General features: G+C 35.4%; 3 protein-coding genes and 2 pseudogenes across 9 annotated transcripts; 4 read left to right on the forward strand and 1 right to left on the reverse strand.

Annotated features, from left to right (window-relative positions):
• The first annotated feature begins 74 nt into the window (after positions 1-74).
• Positions 75-8,976, forward strand: LOC122046354 (tRNA-splicing endonuclease subunit Sen2-1-like). 5 transcript variants are annotated; one of them, XM_042607006.1, is made up of 4 exons: positions 75-353; positions 1,302-1,525; positions 7,734-8,448; positions 8,777-8,976. In XM_042607006.1, exons 3-4 carry the CDS (start codon positions 7,734-7,736, stop codon positions 8,845-8,847), a joined length of 786 nt encoding a protein of 261 aa, XP_042462940.1. In that variant the 5' UTR covers positions 75-353; positions 1,302-1,525; the 3' UTR covers positions 8,848-8,976. The 5 variants fall into 5 exon arrangements, with proteins under 5 accessions (XP_042462940.1, XP_042462942.1, XP_042462941.1 ...); XM_042607008.1 differs by having other exon boundaries at positions 75-349; XM_042607007.1 differs by having other exon boundaries at positions 75-331; positions 775-1,525.
• LOC122046355 (60S ribosomal protein L35-4-like) lies at positions 2,674-6,864 on the forward strand. 3 transcript variants are annotated; one of them, XR_006130263.1, is made up of 5 exons: positions 2,674-2,707; positions 2,884-3,019; positions 3,121-3,277; positions 5,831-5,984; positions 6,428-6,485. XR_006130263.1 is itself a non-coding variant. In XM_042607010.1 (4 exons), exons 1-4 carry the CDS (start codon positions 2,683-2,685, stop codon positions 6,805-6,807), a joined length of 399 nt encoding a protein of 132 aa, XP_042462944.1. In that variant the 5' UTR covers positions 2,674-2,682; the 3' UTR covers positions 6,808-6,864. The 3 variants fall into 3 exon arrangements, 2 of the variants coding, with proteins under 2 accessions (XP_042462944.1, XP_042462943.1); XM_042607010.1 differs by lacking the exons at positions 5,831-5,984; positions 6,428-6,485 and adding an exon at positions 6,727-6,864; XM_042607009.1 differs by lacking the exon at positions 5,831-5,984 and having other exon boundaries at positions 6,428-6,720.
• LOC122050019 lies at positions 4,874-4,994 on the forward strand (annotated as a pseudogene).
• On the forward strand, positions 5,153-5,256 carry LOC122050015 (annotated as a pseudogene).
• Positions 8,977-11,198: 2,222 nt separating the features above from the next.
• On the reverse strand, positions 11,199-14,268 carry LOC122046356 (transcription factor ILR3-like). The gene is made up of 5 exons (XM_042607011.1): positions 13,998-14,268; positions 12,343-12,405; positions 12,151-12,228; positions 11,889-12,051; positions 11,199-11,709 (listed from the first exon to the last, which is right to left on the reverse strand). The coding sequence occupies exons 1-5, from the start codon at positions 14,111-14,113 to the stop codon at positions 11,437-11,439; spliced, it is 693 nt and encodes a 230-aa protein (XP_042462945.1). The 5' UTR covers positions 14,114-14,268; the 3' UTR covers positions 11,199-11,436.
• Between the last annotated feature and the right edge of the window lie 5,539 nt (positions 14,269-19,807).

Genomic DNA, 19,807 nt, shown 5'->3' on the forward strand with positions numbered 1-19,807 from the left:
GGGTATGAAGAAAGTAGCACGGCCTTGGAGAAAATATACGGATCGGGTAGAGTCTTTATCGGGTTTGATTTTCACCTCTTCTAGTACCTTCGGCTCTTCTTCCTTCGGAGCGAGCCCTCGTATCGCATGGTCTCTCTTCTCCACCGCGAGCCAAACTCAGATCTCTTCCCTTCGCAGCGTGTTGAACGCCATTCGAGCAATCCCTTCGCTTCGCAGTGACCCGTCCGCCCTCTTTTGAGAGGAGGAGGTACGATGGAGGTGGAATTTTCATCGAAATGCACGACCTCCCGCTGGTCTGTATGAGGAGAAGAGCCCGTCGTGGAGGAAGAAGGTTGGCTTCCTTGCCTAAGTAGGTTAGGTTAAGGATCCCTGCAACTATCATTTATGTATCAGTGAGATGATTGTCATTGATCTCTTCGACGAGTTCTTCAAATCTGCTTTTTTAAACTTCATGTAATTTATTCTCATTTTTTTTTGTTGTTCCGTCTCAAATTTCATGTCATTGATCTTATCAATTTTCCTTAAATTCAGTCAGTTTTGGTTTCCTAATAAAGATAACCCTATGAGAATCCTACTGGATAGTTCAGCTTAAAGTTAAACAACGTAATTCCATCCAATTTCTCAAATTTTGGTTATTTTGGACTATTTCTTAAATGTGACAGTATAATCAATGTTTCATCAAAAATAGATTAGAAATTAAATCATATATGCTTAACTGCATTCGGTGTTCTCAATGCTGAGGTCTTTGAATAACATCGTATATTCTGTTTACAGGTTGTTCCTTCTGTTTTGTGCATTCCAGATACCTGTTTACAGTCCTCAGACTATTCCTTATCGCTTGCAAAAAGGGAAAAATTGAAATTTAGATTCAAAAGATTTAATAGTTATAAGTTTGTTATATGATATCAGTATCTAAGGGAAAAATTGTAATTTAGATTCAAAAGATTTAATAGTTATAAATTTGTTATAGAATATCAGCATCTAAGGTTAGTTTAGCTTCTCTAAAAGGTTATGTTAAAGTGAATAGTAGGAAGAAACACCTAGAAATTCTACATTTACTGGCTTAACTCCTTCGAACTGAAAGGTCAAGATAGTTACTCCAGAAAATTTTTTTAAAGTGAGTTCTACTTTTTAGTACTATAATTGGGCAAGGAAGTATTCTGTCTTTATGAGTGGTAGAAAAGAAACTAGTGAGCCTATTTTACTATGCTATAACATTAAACAGTTCTTTGATATACTGCATCTAATGAAAAAAAAATGTTTGTCATGATGACACATTTTCTTTGGTTTTGTTATCTTAGCTCGCAAGAAGTTTATTTAGACTACTAAATACTCTGATCAATTACTTGGGAAATAATACAAAAGAAAGTGAAGACAATTGAGGGATTCAACCTGATGAAAAAACTGTCTTCAATAAAGTGTTACTGAGAAGGTCAATTGTGAAACATCATCAACTTCTGGAGATGATATAGAGAATGGAAATCAAGAGGCAAAATCAAAAGATGAGGTGTCTGCTTCTGCTAAGGTTTGATTGGACTCTGCTTATCTCTTTGTGATATCCCCCAGGCAGCCTTAGACATTTCTTCTTGTTCTTTTTCTCCCTACAAAAACAAGTCAACAACCTTGATTAAGTGAGGTCGTGTAATTTGGCACGGCCAAAGCAAAGCAACTCTACTTGATCTCCATTCCCAGAATTGCACCAGAGTGTAAGCAAGCTGAGCCTCCGCACCAGATTCGGCCGCCGCCGTCTTGTTGTTCTTCCTGTGGAAGAAAGTCAAATTTTTATGATGCGTATTTTTACTTCTCAAACACGAATCCAACGCGATCACAGATTTCATTTTGGCGGTTTATGTGAATAAGTGAAACATGTAGGGGTGGTAAAGCAGAGTTGAGTTACTGGGATATCTAAATTTATTTGATAAGTTAACTAAGCCCAACTTAGCTTGTTTGAAATTTGTCTTCAATTCAAGTTTTATTTGAGTTTAGTTTAAGCTTGATTTATTTAAATGTTATCAAACTTTTAATTTAAATTCATTTGTTTGTTTAAAATTTTTATTGTTTGATTAATTATTGAGTTTTATAATTGAAAGTTATTTTTTTTTATTTAGCATATGGATAAAAAATTTATTAATAAATATGATTTATGAATATTGTTAATAAATATTATTCACAAATATTAATAAGTTAAATACATATCTATTCAAATTTATTTATTTAATTTAATAATTTATTTAAATTTATTTATTTATATATAGTTAAAAAAAACATGCAGAGTTACCATGTTAACTTTTTGTTCTAATTGTGTCGTCTTCTTACTTTGGATTTCCATCCATCAGAAATTAAACATGGCAAAATAATATTCCTAAAATGACTGAAATTATTTGGACGACTCCACTGCCAAATGATTGTATGAACTGAAGGCGAATCCATGGTCGTGTCACTTGCACTAGTTGGAGAAACCAATGAAGAACAAATTGATTCGAATTCAGGAAATAAAAAATATAGAATGAATATTTCCTTTTAAAAATTAACATATTTAAAATGATCCAGTAGTTTTTCGGCCCAAATATATGTTTTTAATGGGTTTTTGTTCGAAGTGCTAGCAGCCCAATTAGGGTTTTCACACGAACGAAGCGAGGGGGAGGCCGTTTTTCATAGCGATAGGTAAGCTTTCGATTAAGGATGACAATGGGTGGAGCGGAGGCGGGTTTGTCATCTCTATCCTACCCCGTCTTCATTTTAACCAGCACCATTCCTGAAAAATCGGGATGAGATTTTTCCCGCCCCCGAATCCGCGGAGAAAATTGGCATCCCTTTCTCTCTGTTTTTTTGGATGATTTGGAGGTGGATTCGTTCGATCTTTTTTGTGATCGTTGGTTGCAGCGAGGATTAAGGTCCATGAGCTTCGCGGGAAGACGAAAACAGAGCTCCAGAATCAGTTGAAGGAGCTGAAGAATGAGCTTTCCCTCCTCCGTGTCGCTAAGGTGACCGGTGGCGCACCCAACAAGCTCTCGAAGATGTCAGCATATCTCTCCTTTGTTTTTTCATTTGACATTTGCGTGCGTTTACTTTAGCTTTCTTATAGGTTCTCAAAATTTGGATCTTTGGTTTGTTTGACAGAAAGGTGGTGAGACTGTCGATCGCGCGTGTGCTGACTGTGATCTCGCAGAAGCAGAAAGCTGCGTTGAGGGAGGCTTACAAGAAGAAGAAGCTCCTCCCTCTGGATCTCCGCCCCAAGAAGACACGTGCCATCCGCCGCCGGCTTACCAAGCATCAGGTAACTCTTTTTCTTTGAGGTTTCTTCAACAAAACGTGAATAGAGTGAACTGGACAAGGAATATCTCTGCGATTTCTATATCATGCTTGTGCCTAGTTAGTTTGCTGTTGATTCTGCTTTCATGTTGTGTTCAGTTACTTCTTTCTGTATGATTGTATTTTCTCCCTCAAATTTGAGTTTGGGTCTCTGATTAGGCAATGTGTTTTTGCATGCCTGGGCTCTCGGAGAAAACATACATGCCTCAAAATAGGTCATGGGGAGCATCATTTGATGTTTAGAATGTAGTTCATTGTATTTTAAGTAATCTGTGCAGTCTAATCTTCCTTTTAACTTAATATACATATTCATGTTTTCTTTCTTTTTTTTTTGGTTGATTATTGCTCTCAGGGTACCGTCATTATTCTTCAACTCTCCTTTACTATCCCCAATTACACTATTTCTCTATCTCCTTTTTTGCCAACCAGCACGATGCCGTTGAAGAACTTCTCAATGAGTACAGCAACTGTCATTTTGAAATTTTGTGTAGTTAAATTGATCAACCAAGCCTCTTCAATTGAATCATCCTTAGCTCTGCCTATTTTTTAAGCACTATGAACATATAGTAAATAGCTATGTTTTTTTAATGGATTGCTAAATTTAGTATGATCTTTTGTGATTTTAATAAATTTGGCACTATATTTTTTTCTTAACAAATCCATATATATATATATATATATATATATAATTTGGTAATAAATCCAGCACATTCTTGATTTTTAGGATCTGAATAACTTTTATTTCCAAAAAAATCATATATGGGTTTTTTGATTATTAGAGATACAATGGGGAGTCAAATGACTGATTATGTCATGTGGAAGATATACTTTGAGAATTTCTCATTAAGGTTTTGTAAGGAGATTGCTTACAAAATTTATGTAAATGTGTAAATTTGTTAAAGATAGAATACTATTAGACAGCCTAGATTTTGAAATCGAGTACTTTGTGCTAGATTTCACAGTTATCCTTAATTTTATCAGCAAAATCTCAGTACTTTGTGCTAGAATTTGTAGTTTTGCTTGATTTTATCAGTAACTATTAACTTGACAATCATTTGTGTATAGTATCCAGAGCAACTGAGCAAGAACAGGAATTTTTATAGAAGATATGATGATTCAGTAGTCTTGAGTGGGAATCCTACTCCCTGTTGTCCCCTTCATTAATCATACTTGTTTGCACATGAGCCACCAAAGGCATTGCATGATAGTTACTGTGTTTCGACTATCACCTTTTATTTAGCCCTCGACATCTTTCCTTACCATGTTAGTGAGTGACAATTCTTTTTTTCAGTTCCTCAAAACATGCTCCACACTCTCAAAAGAAAGAGACAATTAGAAAATGATTTGTTATTGTTAGTCTTGGGCTTTTTTTTTTGTTACATTTGAAAAGGATAGTCACATTTTTGTTCTTTGATCCCTGCCATGTGCTCTATTGCACTTAAGTTCTTGATGCTCTATTCCATGATTTCCATCCTTACCATTGTCTCGTATCATACATTGGAAATCACATATCTTTCGATGCCTCTTTGAGTAGCCATGTGGTGGCGAAAGCTCTATTGCCATCTGGCTTAGTTAGGGGGCGCACAGAAATACTGAAAAGGGAAGTTTTCTCCCTGCAAGACCTTTTGAGGGGATTCCATCACTCATCTCTATGTGGTATCCACAAGCAGCCTTGAACATATTTTATTTATTTATTTATTTATTTTAAATATAACTACCATATATCTAGTATCTCAGCACATCATCTGTTAAGGATCAGAGTGTGTTTCCTTGGTAAGAGCTAATCCTGTGTTTACATTGCCTCTTTGAGTAGCCATGTGGCGGCGAAAGCTCTTGTGCCATCTGGTTTAGTTAGGAGGCACACAGAAAAGTGAAGGTTTAGGCCTTTTTTGAGGGGACTCTGCTTATCTCTTTGTGATATCCCCCAGGCAGCCTTAGACATTTCTTCTTCTTCTTTTTCTCCCTACAAAAACAAGTCAACAACCTTGATTAAGTGAGGTCGAGTCCTTTGGCACGGCCAAAGCAGAGCAACTCTACTTGATCTCCGCTCCCAGAATTGCACCGGAGTGTAAGCAAGCTTCTGGTGCAATTCTGGTGCGGAGGCTTAGCTTAAACGCCACCTATAAATGCAAAGTTTGATTCAACTCAAATAATTTTAAGAAACTTAAACATGTCAAAGAAAGTAGCACGAACTTTGTGATGTGGATTGGGGATCAATTGGGGAGCTAAGATAACACCACCTATATCTTTGTGATATCGACATGGGTATGAAGAAAGTAGCACGGCCTTATAGCCGTTTGATTGAAATGTGGATTCTTCGTGTTTGTTCAATGTTGCCAAGGCCGTTAACTGAGCGGCCTTGGTGAAAATATACGGATCGGGTAGAGTCTTTATCAGGTTTGATTTTCCGCAGAGCTTTCTCTTCTAGTACCTTCGGCTCTTCCTTCGGAGCGAGCCCTCATATCGCATGGTCTCTCTTCTCCGCCGCGAGCGAAACTCAGATCTCTTCCCTTCGCAGCGTGCCGAACGCCATTCGAGCAATCCCTTCGCTTCGCAGTGACCCGTCCACCCTCTTTTGAGAGGAGGAGGTACGATGGAGGTGGAATTTTCATCGAAATGCACGACCTCCCGCTGGTCTGTATAAGGAGAAGAACCCCTCGTGGAGGAAGAAGGTTGGCTTCCTTGCTTAAGTAGGTTAGGTTAAGAATCCCAGCAACTATCATTTATGTATCAGTGAGATGATTGTCATTGATCTCTTCGACGAGTTCTTCCAATCTGCTTTTTGAAACTTCGTGTAATTAACTCTCATTTTTTGTTGTTATTCCGTCTCAAATTTCATGTCATTGATCTTATCAATTTTCCTTAAATTCAGTCAGTTTTGGTTTCCTAATAAAGATAACCCTATGAGAATCCTACTGGATAGTTCAGCTTAAAGTTAAACAACGTAATTCCATGCAATTTCTCAAATTTTGGTTATTTTGGACTATTTCTTAAATGTGACCGTATAATCAATGTTTCATCCAAAATAGATTAGAAATTAAATCATATATGCTTAACTCCATTCGGTGTTCTCAATGCTGAGGTCTTTAAATAACATCGTATATTCTGTTTACAGGTTGTTCCTTCTGCTTGGTGCATTCCAGATACCTGTTTACAGTCCTCAGACTATTCCTTATCGCTTGCAAAAAGGGGAAAATTGAAATTTAGATTCAAAAGATTTAATAGTTATAAGTTTGAGTTCTACTTTTTAGTACTATAATTGGGCAAGGAAGTATTCTGTCTTTATGATTGGTAGAAAAGAAACTAGTGAGCCTATTTTACTATGTATAACATTAAATAGTTCTTTGATATACTTCATCTAATAAAAAAAATGTTTGTCATGATGACACATTTTCTTTGGTTTTGTTATCTTAGCTCGCAAGAAGTTTATTTAGACTACTAAATACACTGATCAATTACTTGGGAAATAATACAAAAGAAAGCGAAGACAATTGAGGGATTCAACCTGATGGAAAAACTGTCTCTTCAAGAAAGTGTTACTGAGAAGGTCAATTGTGAAGCATCATCAACTTCTGGAGATAATATAGAGAATGGAAATCAAGAGGCAAAATCAAAAGATGAAGTGTCTGCTTCTGCTAAGGTTTGATTGGATCCTTTTTCCTGCTTGATATGTTGTTTATTAGTGGATTTATAAGGTCTAAGTACTTAATTAATATTGAAACATGACTATTGTCTATGTTGATGCTAGTTTTAGAAGGTCTACATTGCCTTTAGTTGTATCTTGACATAAATATTATTATGTACTTGATAGGAATTAAATTATACTGCTTCTGTTCATCTGTTGTTAAGTCCATGCTTTGTGTAGGTTAAGATTACATGGGTTATTAAATATTATACCAGTATCTTTTTTGGAAATTGAATTTAGTGAACAATTGTTGGCTCTTGAATTCTTTTTGGGGTTCGACAAAGAGGATAAATGGATGTAAGAACAATTTACAAATTTAGTAGGAGAAGCAACGATTAAAATGTATCAACAACCATCAAAATGATTTTGGAAGTGAGACTACAAGAATAATATTTTTTTTCCTTTTTTGGCAATTTATGATAATTATGTTAAAGTTCAGAAACTAAATTAGATTTTAAAATAAAACTCACAGATATGTAATTGAAAATTTACTTTTAATTTTTAGATATGTCAAGGAGTGATGATAACTCATCTTAGCATTAAATTTAGTTCTAGGAATAATAAATTTTAGGTTTGATTTAGTTAAATTAGATCTATATCTGTTTCTTCAACAATGCTACCATTACTTTGATATGTTCATTCTTATTCAAAGATGATGTCCTATTTTTGTCCCATTACAGTTATGATTTACTCTTCATTTTTCCATTTACCAATCGGCCTTTCCTTGGTATATTAGATGATGAAGTTAAGTGGGCCAAGATGGAAGAGAAAAGGTTTTGTAGATATTGCTCGTGGAAATCCCATGTCAAAAATTGTTCTTCAATTGCAAACTTCTCTAAAACAATCAAAAATTAATGCAACTTTATCAGGCTGCATTGTTTTTGTGAAAGTAGAAGCAGAGGCAGGTGAGCTGCTTGAGCAAGCCTCATTTGGCAAAATCTTCACTTCTCAAGACGACAAACAACATTTTCAATTCAATCTAGAAGAGTCTTTCTATTTGTATCATGCTCTAAAATGCATCAAGATTGTGCGAGATGATGAAGCTCCCTTCGAGGAATTAGAATTATGGAAAAAAATCACTTCTGAAAGGAAAGGGTTCCCTGAATTATACAAGGCATATTCTCATTTAAGATCCAAAAATTGGGTGGTTCGCTCAGGAACTAATTATGGTGTAGATTTCATTGCTTATAGGCATCATCCTGCACTTGTCCATGCTGAATATGCAGTGCTTGTTATACCTGAGAAAGATAGCAATGCAAAAATTGATCGTTTAAGCTCATGGCCTGGCCTTTGTTGCCCTCTACGATTAAGTGGATCAGTTGCCAAGACATTGTTAGTTCTCTATATTATGGGCTGTTGCAATAGCAATAAGAGTTCAATGAGTTGCTTGGAGGAATTCACTGTGGAAGAGCGAGTTATAAGACGATGGGTTCCTGAGCAATCTCGAGAAGGTTAGAGCTTTTTTTAATAGATCAAGCTGATTACAAAACTAGTGATCGTGTCTTCTTTACCTGAAAATACATTGGCTAATGAAATGACTTGGTGCATATTTACATGGAAGTGTACAAGAAGTTTAAATTTGAAACACTGTAGAGTTGAATTGTAACAATTTTCTATATTTTAATTTTTAATTACTTTTAGTTGCAATATTTGTTCTACTTTTGTTTGTTCAAACATCTGAAGCCTTCACACTTTTGTTCATAATGTTACACTTTCCAATCTCTCAATATTGCTCCTCAATTCAGTACTTTAACTTTGCATCACCCTCTTTATGGTCAGTTCCACAAAAGGAGAATGCATTTTGTATCTTCGAGAGACAGATTGCTGGCAAACCTACACGAAAGGAATGATCACTTTGTAGGATAGTGTTTACCTGTTTTTTAAATTTTATTATACTAGTTAGTGTTTATAATAGACCGGTTATTTTTTTAGTTGTTGTTTACACACTTCCGTGAAAAATTGGCTCTGCTAAGCTGAAAGTGCACTTATTTGCTAGATGGATATGTAAAAAGTCATATTGCAATTTGTGTAAATAAGATTTAAAAGTGCACATTTCATTATATACAGGGCATTTATTATCATCTTAATTCTTCTCTTCTGACATATTGTTGAGAGTAGGGGTGTAATCGAGTCAAGTTGAGCCGAACTCTTGAATGTTTGAATTTGGCTCGTTTATAATCAAGCCGAGCAGCTTTATTTAACGAATATATTCATACTTCACGAATTTATTCGAGCTTTAATCGAGCTTAAACGAGTTTAATAAATATAAATTATAAATTTAAATATTTGTTAAAAATTAAATTATATATTTAAAAAATATTATAATATTTTTATTAACATTTATAATTTTATTCTAATTAATAAATTTAATATATTTGTCTATATTTTTTAATAAGTAAAGTATAAAATCTATAAATTTAATATCAAAATTATTATTTTTCATTTAAAAGTTGATTCATGAGCTTAACGAACATGTTCACAAGCTAACGAGCCGAATATTATGAAGCTTGAGTTTGGTTTGTTTATCTTATCGAGTCTCATTAAATGAGCTCAAACGAGTTTTTATCGAATCGAGCTTCGAATAGCTTGTGTGCGGCTTGGTTCATTTAGAGAAAATTATGTTTTTAGTCCTGTAACTTACACTTTTTTCAATTTTAGTCTTGTTATGAGTAAATTTACATTTTTAGTCCTGTAACTTGTAATATTTTTCAATTTCAGTTCTTTGTCCTTTAAAATTGAAATCTTTCAACGAAAAATGATGAGTTGTAAATTGAATTTGGGGATTTTGATTTTTTTATGACCCATGTGTTTTTTATATTCCAACCACAAATTAGATATTTTTCGTTGAAAAATTTTAATTTTGGAGGAAAAATGATTGAAATTGGAAAATATTACAAGTTACAGGACTAAGAACGTAAATTAACTCATAACAGGATTAAAATTGAAAAAGATGTAAATTACAAGATTGAAAATGTAATTTTCTCGTTCATTTATTTACCCCCTAGTTGAGAGTGCCGTTGGCATTTTTCAGAAATATCAAGTTCACTAATGTGATGACTGTTTCATCAGGCTTTTCGTGTGATTTTCACTGTAATGATCCAGCAACTGAACTCTGTTTAGTATCATGAAAATACTATATATGTGAAGATCTTATTTTATAATATCTTGTCCTATATATATTAATAGCTTTATTTTAGCTATTAACCTTTTTGCTTTTCAAAACTTTGTTGACTATGCATTTATAGTGTCAATCTGTCGCCCTTTTTTCTAACTGAAAACAAGTAGGTAAAGATTTCGTTTTTTTGTTTTTTTTAAAATTATTTGGAGCTTCATTGAAGCCCACCTATCTTATTGCAACTTGCAAGGTCACTATATCCGATTCAGTGTAAGGTGCAAAATCAATAATGCATTATGTTGTTTTGTTTTTCATAAACTCCAATCTCCTTGGAACCATTGTAAAACATCAGATTATCATATTTATTCATTAAGAATGTCTACTTCTATTTACCTTGCTCCAGCACTAAGCTGTTTTTCATGTGGTTCTTTATGCTGAGTCACTGTCACGAAGATGATCCTACAAGGTTACTTCACCCTTCCAGTATATGCTCCAAATGATGCTTTCGATCTCAACACAAACTTCATCGATGTCTGGACTTCCAACAAGACATTCTTTTCCCTGAGTGAGTTCTCTCTTTAATTTGTTCTTGATTAATTAATAAATGGCAAATATATGGTTGGTAATAGTTTAATTCTATGCTTGAGTTGATGTGAATTTCATTTCAGTCAAATTCATTATAAAATAGAAATGAGTAGAATTAGTTTTCTCTTTTCTATTTCATTCTAAATAAACAACAAGTGCTGGTCATTTTATTTCATTCCTTTCATTGTGAATAATGGCGTGGATCAACTGTGGTATTGATTAGTTAAATCTCATCCATTTTGGTGCAGTCCCGGCGCTTCCGCCCGCCCTGCCAGGACTTCCCGCCTGACTCGACGCCATCATTTCCGGTCCTTCAGCCTTTCTTGTCACCACCACCGGCGCCTCCGACAAGTGCAGCTGGCTGCCATCGGGCTGCGATTGGATTGACACTAGCGGCGCTTTGAATTTAATTGATTATATTTAAATGTATTGGTTATATATATCTGAGAGAAATAATCTAATTTTTCCTAGCAAATTTGTTTATTTTGCAGATCATCTCTCTAAGAAATATCGATTGATATTACATTGAAATGAAGGATTCTCCACATAGAGATGGCAGAAGCTAGAATCAGAACTTACTCAGATCTAAAGCTTCCTAACCACTTAACCAAAACCCAAAATCATGAAGCAAACATACATAGGCAGCGGATTCGTTGAAACTACAATCAGAAACTAACCTTGTTAGCCCAATGTGGAAGAGGCTACGACAAGTTTTTCTTGAACCTGATCCACCTCCTGATTAAGCAACAGGCGGGCAGTTATCGGCATCCTGTGACGTATCGACGTCAGAAGGTGGCATGTATTGCCACATTGGGAAGCCGGGGAAACCGATGATGGGAACCATGAGCTTGTGTCCGGGCGGCGCTTGTCCTTGGGCTGCAAAGGGACTGGGCACCATGGGTGGTTGAGGCACATAGCTTGGTATCGCATTCAGAATCTTTACTTGCTGCTCGAGACTTTCCTTCTCTGCCTTTAGCCTCTGCTTCTCATCGCGAAGCTCGTTCTTCTCATCCTGCTTGTCATGAACATAATGATGATGATGACACCTAATTTCTTTATGATTGCAAATGATAGAACCAAAAAAAAAAATATCAGAAAAACTAATCGTAGAACAAATCTCCTATTCAGATTCATGAAACTATCAATACCACATAGACAAATTGAGATAAGAAACACAGAGAGAGAACAAACTTTCAATTCTTTTATCTTTTCCCGGAGGCTTTCATTTGAATCTTTCAGCTTCTGTGCTTCATTGCGCAGTTGAGTCACCAATTGAACAGCGTCGTTTAAAATAGCAGCTTTGTCTGTCTTTGGTGGATTCACGGGATCAAGAACCGAACTTAATTCCAAGAACCTTAAATTGAGAAAAAAAAAACTTAAAAATCTGGATGCATATCTAAAAAGGACGGTGAATCCTGACAAGAAACAATCATGAATCATTGACAAAACTAACCTATCATTCAGCCTTTCCCTTCTCATCTTCTCCCTACAGGCTTTGGAGGAAGGTTGACTAGAGGACTCTGATCTCATACTGCAACTCATAAAATACTTTGCAATTACAAAAACAACATGATATATTGTAATTTATGCATGTATTAAGCAGACTAAAACATGATCTATAAACTCAGAATGAAGGACCACGAACCGTTTTGCAGAGCCAGGTTCCTTGAGACCGGCAGAATTTAAAAAAGAACTGTCCATATCCACACTGCAAAAGAAAAAATAATTGTTAAAAAATACAACAGTAAAATTTAATGTAGAGATTAAGAAGAGGCCAATTGTTAGTAAAATGATACAACAGTGACAGCCGGCTCATAATTTCGACCCATTTCAAAAAGGACTTCCCTCTTCGGGAGGTCAGCAGCATATGAGAAAAAAGAAGGATAAAGGAAAGAAAGAGAGAAGAAGAAATAAAAGAAGAGGAACAGGAAAGAAGAAAAAGAAGGGAAAGAGAGAAGAGAGGACCGTGAGAATTGCAAAGGAGAAGAGGGAAGAAGAAGAAGAGAAGCATAAGAATAAGAATAAGAAAGCGAAGAAAAAGAAGAAGTCTGTGAGATATACAGAACAAAATAGTGAATGAAAGAGGGGCAAAAAAAAACAGAAGAAAAGGGAAAGGAAAGAAGAAAGGAATTCAGGACTATTGGAATTTAGGGAAAGAGAAGAAATGATATGTTTGATCATCAATAGTGTAAATCTAAATTGGTAATCATCATGATAACAATATGTTTTATATTTTATTATAGATTTTCACCTATAATAATATCAGGACAAGATCATGGATATTTAGCAGCCTCTAAATAATCAGGACTAGGTCATGGATAATTAGCAGATTCTAAATAATTGACAGTTGGAAACACATGGTCTGTTGGATCAAGGATGGCAGATTTTAGTACTCCATATCTTGACAGAGAGCTAAGGTGAAAAAACATTCAGGCAAAGAACCAGTCTTCATGCATAGCTCGAAGATAGTAAAAAACTTTGTGCAAGTAAACAAGAAAAAAAAAAGACTGAGAAGAAGTTAAAACACAGGGGAAAAAAGCAACATCAGGATTTAAATGATAAGATGGATCTAAAACACTCTGGTGCCAATAGGATAACCAAGGAATCATCTGCAAGAACACCTTTTGTAATTATATTTTAAAATCCATCTGGAAATACAAGATATAGATATGAATTAGTTCAAGTGGTATAGAAGTGCTGAGCATATCAATTCCAAGTGGGTTAAGAGATAGGACCATTGACTATTGAATAATATAATGTATTCTAATATTCTTCAAACCACAAAAAAATCTAACAGGCAACAATGTCTGATTTAGCAATAATTTTTCATGTTTTCCATTTTCTCTTAAACTATGTAGTAAAAGAACGGATAGCCACACAATCTAAAATCATGCACTAATGAAATTATTGGAGACAAAGTTTATTAAAGGATCGCCACAGTTGTCAATCAAAGATAACCAGCCTTAATATTAGCAAAAACAGCAGAACTGTAAAACAAAAACCACTTATTCAAGCAAGAAAATAAAAATCTAATTTTTCGAAGAAATAGAGCAAGAGAACGAAACCCCAAGCCTTCGATTTGAATACACTTCACTAAGAATCGCCGCAGTTGCCAATCAAAGTTAACCCGGTTTAATATTAGCAAAACAGCAGCAATTGCAAATCAAATGAACCCAATTATTCAAGTAATACTGCAAGAATTAAAAAAAAAAAATCTAATTTTTCGAAGAAAACAAGCAAAGCTCGTATTCCTTGCCCTATTACCAAGAGATCGAAACCCCAAACCTTCGACTCGAATACCTGATATTGGAAACAGGGTCGAGACCCTGAGGAGCCCAATAAAACCCTCCATTGTCAGGGATATCGTCGATCAGCGAGCAATCGAGGAACCAATTAGCGTTATCGGAGGAGCCCATCCCCCCCTATTCACCGCCCAAGCCCAAATTCCTGCTGAAGGATTCCGACAACAACGCGCCGCAGGGGCAATTGCCTCGTCTCCTCTCGTTGAGATCTGGTCCCCGCCCCCTCGTCGTCTTTGAGGTTGTGACTGGCGAAAATTATTAGGGGAATTTCTTTAGGGTTCATGTTTCGATGAGAAAGGATGACGTGGCGTAAGGATATGCCGATAAAGTCTATCCAATGAGATTTCTTTTCCCACCCAGCATCACTTTCCTTAAATAGAAAATAATTAATTAATTAGTACGGGGCATAGCGCAGTATTTAAGGCATAGCGAAGTTAAATAATTAATTCCATCTGTCTGACAGATCTAATTTTAGACTTTTTAGTTAGCCTTCCGATCCAATTAAAATCTTTCATAGGCCATCCGACTAAATCGTACACATTTCAATAAATATATCATAATTAAAATTTAAATCATGAATATCTAAATGACAATTTGAATATCTTATTATAATACTATAACTCCGAGGACTGTATGTATAAAAATTATAGAGATTATAGAGACGATGAAAATTATCGATGATTTACTATAATATTTTTGTGATTTATCTAGAAATGATAAAAAAAATTATGAGACTAAATTAATCATCTTCAAAATTAATTAACATAATATTCTAAATTTGGCAAATATGCCTTAGACTTATATTTGCTATGCGGGTTGTGCCTAATTAAAGACATTATTAGACAAATTGAACGTGTTAGGTTGAACAGCACAATATTGCGAGGGTTTAGAAGTAGATTAGAAATCGTAAACTCTAAAACCCTACTTAGTGCTTAAGTTAATATCGATCCAAGTAGCTGAGAATGTTGCTCATCTTTTCTATGTCTAAACTTTTTCGTGTTGTAGCTCTTACTATCCTCGTTGTTGTTCTACTCAATATTCAGCTTAACGTCGTTGAAATTGACTAAGAATATCAATAGATTATACCGAGTTTGCGGTAGATATATATGCACATAGTTGCTGACATCAACAACAAATTGGTCAAAGGTTAAATAGTTTTTTTTTAAAATTTTTTTTAATATCTATATGGTGACAGATTTACTATAACGAAATATAGATAAATTTTTATGAATATATATTTTTGAAAAAAAAACTTTTTCTATTATTTTAACTGCTGTATGTTGTAGTCAGTTATAAGTTAAGTTTATAATTCATATTCCTTCGCATAACCTAGGGGCGAGATATGAGAGGCGCTTGAGATGAGTGTAATTATTTTTTACTAAATTAAATAGTATTTTTATTTGCGTCCGGTGCTATGGTGCAGTGAAAAAGTATCAAACTGTCACTGAGGTACCTACGGTTCGATTTCAAGATACGACATATTTGTAAGGATTTTTTTTTTTCTAAATAGGATGTGCAACTATGAGATGCTGAGCTTTTGGGCCGTCCGTTGCGAGCACATCTTGATTTATCCTGACGATCAGTGGAAAACTTCCGTAGGGCCGAATTGATTGTTCTAGGTTCGGTATTACTTAAGTCATCATTTTTTTAATAGTATTTTTCGCTACAATAGAATAGTATGTTATTCAATTCTCAATGGACGCATGCCCCTAATGAGAAAAAAAAACTCTTCCCATTCCCACCCTTATCCAACTTAACGGTCGGCTATAAGTTAACCATATGATTTACCTCCCTTTACATAACCTGGGGACGGTTGTGAGGGGCGTTTGGGGTGAGTATAATCACATTTTGCTACAATTGAATAGTATTTTATTCCCCAAGTTTGGTATTACCCATTCATCATTTTTTAATAGTATTTATTGGTGCAATCGACCTCCAAAATTTTAATATCTGACAATATGTTTAATGGAGTTTGTTTAAGGTTGACCTAGTCAAGTGAGAAGTCTAAAGTTGACTAGATAACTAACAAGTGGTTGAATAGATGACTGGCAAGGTTGATAATATGTTTAATATAGTTTGGTTAAATCCAAACAGGTCAAGATGATCTGATGCTTGACAAGAGGAAAAACTCTAGGGGAGGTAACCTTAGGTCTTGGAGGAGTTAACTCCAAGTAGAAGCCCTAGTAAGTGAAATTAGATGGTGAAAGACTTAGTGAGTGAAGCTAAGCCCTAGTGAGTAAAGTTAAGTGGTGAAAGACCTAGTTAGTGAAGTCAGAAAATGAAATCTTATGGGGGTGGTAACCCTAGCTAGGTACCTAGGGGAGGTAATCCTAGCCAGTGAGAAGTCTTGGAGAAGTGTGTAAGTACCCGGTGGTAGTTTTTATGTAGTCAACCAAGTTTAGTTAGGTCATGTGTATTTGATCCTTGTGTCTAAGTGTGTAAGAGCTTAGGAATACAAGAAGTCGAGCGGAAGACGCAGCTAATGAGAAGGGTGGCACGAGAAGGAAGTCGACGAGCTCGGTGCATCTGAGGGATGAGGTGTTGCGAAAGAGTACACCGGTGGATGAGAAGGACATGCACAATGTTCGAGGGAAGAAAAGTCGAGGAGGAAGCTTGCTCAAGGAGAAGGTCAGAGTTGAGTTCGACTGAGCTCAACTCAGTTAACCGGAACATCACCCATACAAAAAAGACCAACTAGAGGTTGATTTATCTTGTGGAAGACGCCTTTTATGTTATGCTTCATGGAAGGTGCTTTTAAGCATATGAAAGTCGTCTTCACTAGTCGTTAGCTAAAGATAAAATTTTATCTTTGGCAGATAAACCTTAGTCTATTGAAAGCGCCTTAGACCCTCTTGAAGGCGCCTTCAAGCTATGAATAGAATTTTCAAGAGCTATAAAAACAACCCTGGAGCTAGAAAATTAACAACTCCTATATTCATTTGATAGCATATTTCTGAGTGTTCAACGAGTGTAAGATGTTTCTCTACCTTCAACAAAGGAGATGTTATAATGCTTTCATCTGTCTTGGATTAATAATCACTTATATTGTAACCAAATAATTCTTCTGTCTCTTTTATTTTATTAGTTGTTTAATTAATTTATTATAATTGTGCTACTAATTTGAGTTGAAAGAATGAGAAATGGGTCTATTTTATTTTATAAACAATTCACCCCCTCTTGCCGGCTACACTGAGACCAATAGAGTGAACTCCAAGCATGTGTGATCGGATGTTTTCTGGTCTACTACGCATGGTCAATCAGACCAGTAGATTTTGGTAAACCTAAGTATAGTTTACTAATACTATTTTGCATTACTATGATCGTTATTGTGCTAATTTAGTATTGTAGGAAAGGTCTTAGTAGATCAGGCGATCAAACACTAAATAGAGAAAGTCCAAATAGGTCCGGAGGACCTGATGTTTGGCTGGTGAGTTGAGATAAACTATTGGAGATAGTGAAGTGAGATCGTGTCCCAATAGGGCAAACCTTAAGTACTGATCCAACTAAAGAAATCAACGGAGGTTTCTAAGTTGAGATCAAGATAGTTCTTAGTATCTTCATATTGCATATTATATCTGTTATAAATTCTATTTTGTAGAAAAAATATGTATTCCATAGTAGTTTTGAGGTAATCAACCAAGTTAAGTTAGGTTTTGTGTATGTTTGATTCTTATGTCTAAGTGTGCAGGAGTTTAGGAAGACAAGAAGTCGATAGGAAGACACGACTAACGAGAAGGATGATACGAGAAAGGAGGCGACGAGCTTGGTGCATTCGAGGGGCGAGATGCTACGAAAGAGTACATGGTGGACAAGAAGAACGTATGCGACGTTCGAGGGACAAAAAGTTGAAGAGGAAGCTTGCTCGATGAGAAGGTCAAAGTTGGGTTTGGGTGAGCTCAACTCTGAGTAGCCGGAGCATCACCCACACAAGAAGAGATCATCGGTTGAGAGTTGATCTGCCTTCTGTTGTTTGGAAGACGCCTTCGATGAACAGTGCGAAGAAGGATAGAAGGCACCTTCCAGTAGTCGTTAGCCACAGATAGAGTTTTATCCTCAATGGATAAAACTTATCTAATAGAAGGCGCCTTGGACCATCTTGAAGGCGCCTTCAAGCTGCAGATAGAGTAAGTGTCCAACGAGTGTAAGAGGTTTCTCCGCCTTCAAAGAATGAGCTTTTTTTAGTGCTTTTCTTTTGCCTTAGATTAACAACCACCTAGATTATAACCAAGTAACTTTTTAGCCTATTTTATTTTTAGTTGTTTAATCATTTTATTATAATTTTACTACTAATCTTAGTCAAAAGATCAGGAAATGTTTAGTTTTTATTTTACAGGTAATTCACCCTCCCCTCTTGTCGGCCCCGCTGTGCCAACAAAATATTGTGCTATTGTACTAACACTATTTTGCAGAAATTGGCGCTCCATCGGCAGAAAATAAGGTTCAGTCGACGAATCCACAGATTGTTCCATCGATGGAACAGAGTGTTCAGTCAATGGATAAAGCTCATCCAAAGGATCATATTAGAGCATACAAGGAAAGCAAGGTTTAGTCGACGGATTAGGTGATTCAGTTGACGAAATAACTTGATTTACGAGATCTGATGGACCAGATCAAAGCAAACAAGGAAGGACAAAGATCCCATCGACGGATCAGGCGGATTAGTCAACGGAACAACTTGATTTCTGGGATTACATAGATCGGATCATAGAACACAAGGAAATATCAGAGATCTGTTGACTGATAGATCATTTAGTCGATGGAAAGAATCAGTCAATGGAACAGTTTATCCATCGACTGAATGAGGTTATAAAAGAAGTACTAGAGATCTGAGTTGATTATAACTTGTCTGTTCAAGTCATTTGTAACAGTGCTTCATTCCCTCGCTACACGTGTAAGCTCTGCTCCTACAAAGTCGGAAAGCTTATCGACAACCCATGCCTCTAGTTACTTAATAGTTGTCGATATGATTATATTTAAACTCCATTAAACTTGTACTTTTATTCATATAGTGGATTGCTCAATGAAAGCAGACGTGCATCGCGTGCCTTGGAGTAAAAGTCAACACAGATTCCGAACTAAGTAAAAAAATTGACTTGTCTTTCATATGTTTTTCTTACTTCATATTTGTTGCGTACTTTGTTTTCAACTAAAGAAAGATTTTAAAAAGTGATGAGATTCACCATCTCTCTCGTCCTCAATGGTCCTACAATATTTTATTTGTCACCCAGACATCCACGATTCGATCCCCAACTACAATACATTTGTAGGGATTTTCCTCCAAATAGGGTACTCAACTATCGAATGTTGAACTTCTGGGTTGCTCGCTATGAATGCTTCTCAATTTATCTTAATAGTGGGTGAGAAATTTCCTGTGTCAGTCTCCCTAACAATAACTCGGCATCATCCATACATTCTGGATGACTTTTTACAACGTTCACAAACTCTTCAACTCCAACAAAATATTCATCTCGGATAATTTTTTTTTAATCTGATGTATATCCAATTTTTGTTCATGTACACTGTATCCTAATGAGCATAAAATTGACAATATTACAAATAAAAAATTAATTACTTAGCAATTATGCAATAAATAAATAAAAATGTACTACAACATGATTCCATGTATAAGAGAGGCAATATAATTTATAAGAGCATTTACATCAGCTTTTTTAAATACAAAATTTAACTTAAATTTTATATTTTACTTAAAAAAATCTTTGCACAATTACCTTATCTATTCCATAAATTTAGATTTTATGAATAGTACTTCTCTAAATTTGAAGAATGAAATTCATTCCCTAAATATTA

The sequence above is a fragment of the Zingiber officinale genome, chromosome 2B, assembly GCF_018446385.1.
Source record: "Zingiber officinale cultivar Zhangliang chromosome 2B, Zo_v1.1, whole genome shotgun sequence".
NCBI classification, from domain to species: Eukaryota; Viridiplantae; Streptophyta; class Magnoliopsida; order Zingiberales; family Zingiberaceae; genus Zingiber; species Zingiber officinale.

What these genes read in the sequence shown, in the direction of transcription:
- LOC122046355 (XM_042607009.1), top strand. Translation starts at nt 2,683, where the DNA reads ATGACAATGGGTGGAGCGGAGGCGG. An exon ending in AATGGGTGGAGCGGAGGCGG is followed by an intron (nt 2,708 to 2,883) that starts GTTTGTCATCTC and finishes CGTTGGTTGCAG; the next exon opens with CGAGGATTAAGGTCCATGAG. An exon ending in GCCGGCTTACCAAGCATCAG is followed by an intron (nt 3,278 to 6,427) that starts GTAACTCTTTTT and finishes TTCTGTTTACAG; the next exon opens with GTTGTTCCTTCTGCTTGGTG.
- LOC122046354 (XM_042607003.1), top strand. Translation starts at nt 6,821, where the DNA reads ATGGAAAAACTGTCTCTTCAAGAAAGTGTTACTGAGAAGGTCAATTGT. An exon ending in AAGTGTCTGCTTCTGCTAAG is followed by an intron (nt 6,953 to 7,733) that starts GTTTGATTGGAT and finishes TTGGTATATTAG; the next exon opens with ATGATGAAGTTAAGTGGGCC. An exon ending in TCCTGAGCAATCTCGAGAAG is followed by an intron (nt 8,449 to 8,776) that starts GTTAGAGCTTTT and finishes CTTTATGGTCAG; the next exon opens with TTCCACAAAAGGAGAATGCA.
- LOC122046356 (XM_042607011.1), bottom strand. Translation starts at nt 14,113, where the DNA reads ATGGGCTCCTCCGATAACGCTAATTGGTTCCTCGATTGCTCGCTGATC. An exon ending in GAACCTGGCTCTGCAAAACG is followed by an intron (nt 12,229 to 12,342) that starts GTTCGTGGTCCT and finishes TATGAGTTGCAG; the next exon opens with TATGAGATCAGAGTCCTCTA. An exon ending in AAAAGATAAAAGAATTGAAA is followed by an intron (nt 11,710 to 11,888) that starts GTTTGTTCTCTC and finishes CATGACAAGCAG; the next exon opens with GATGAGAAGAACGAGCTTCG.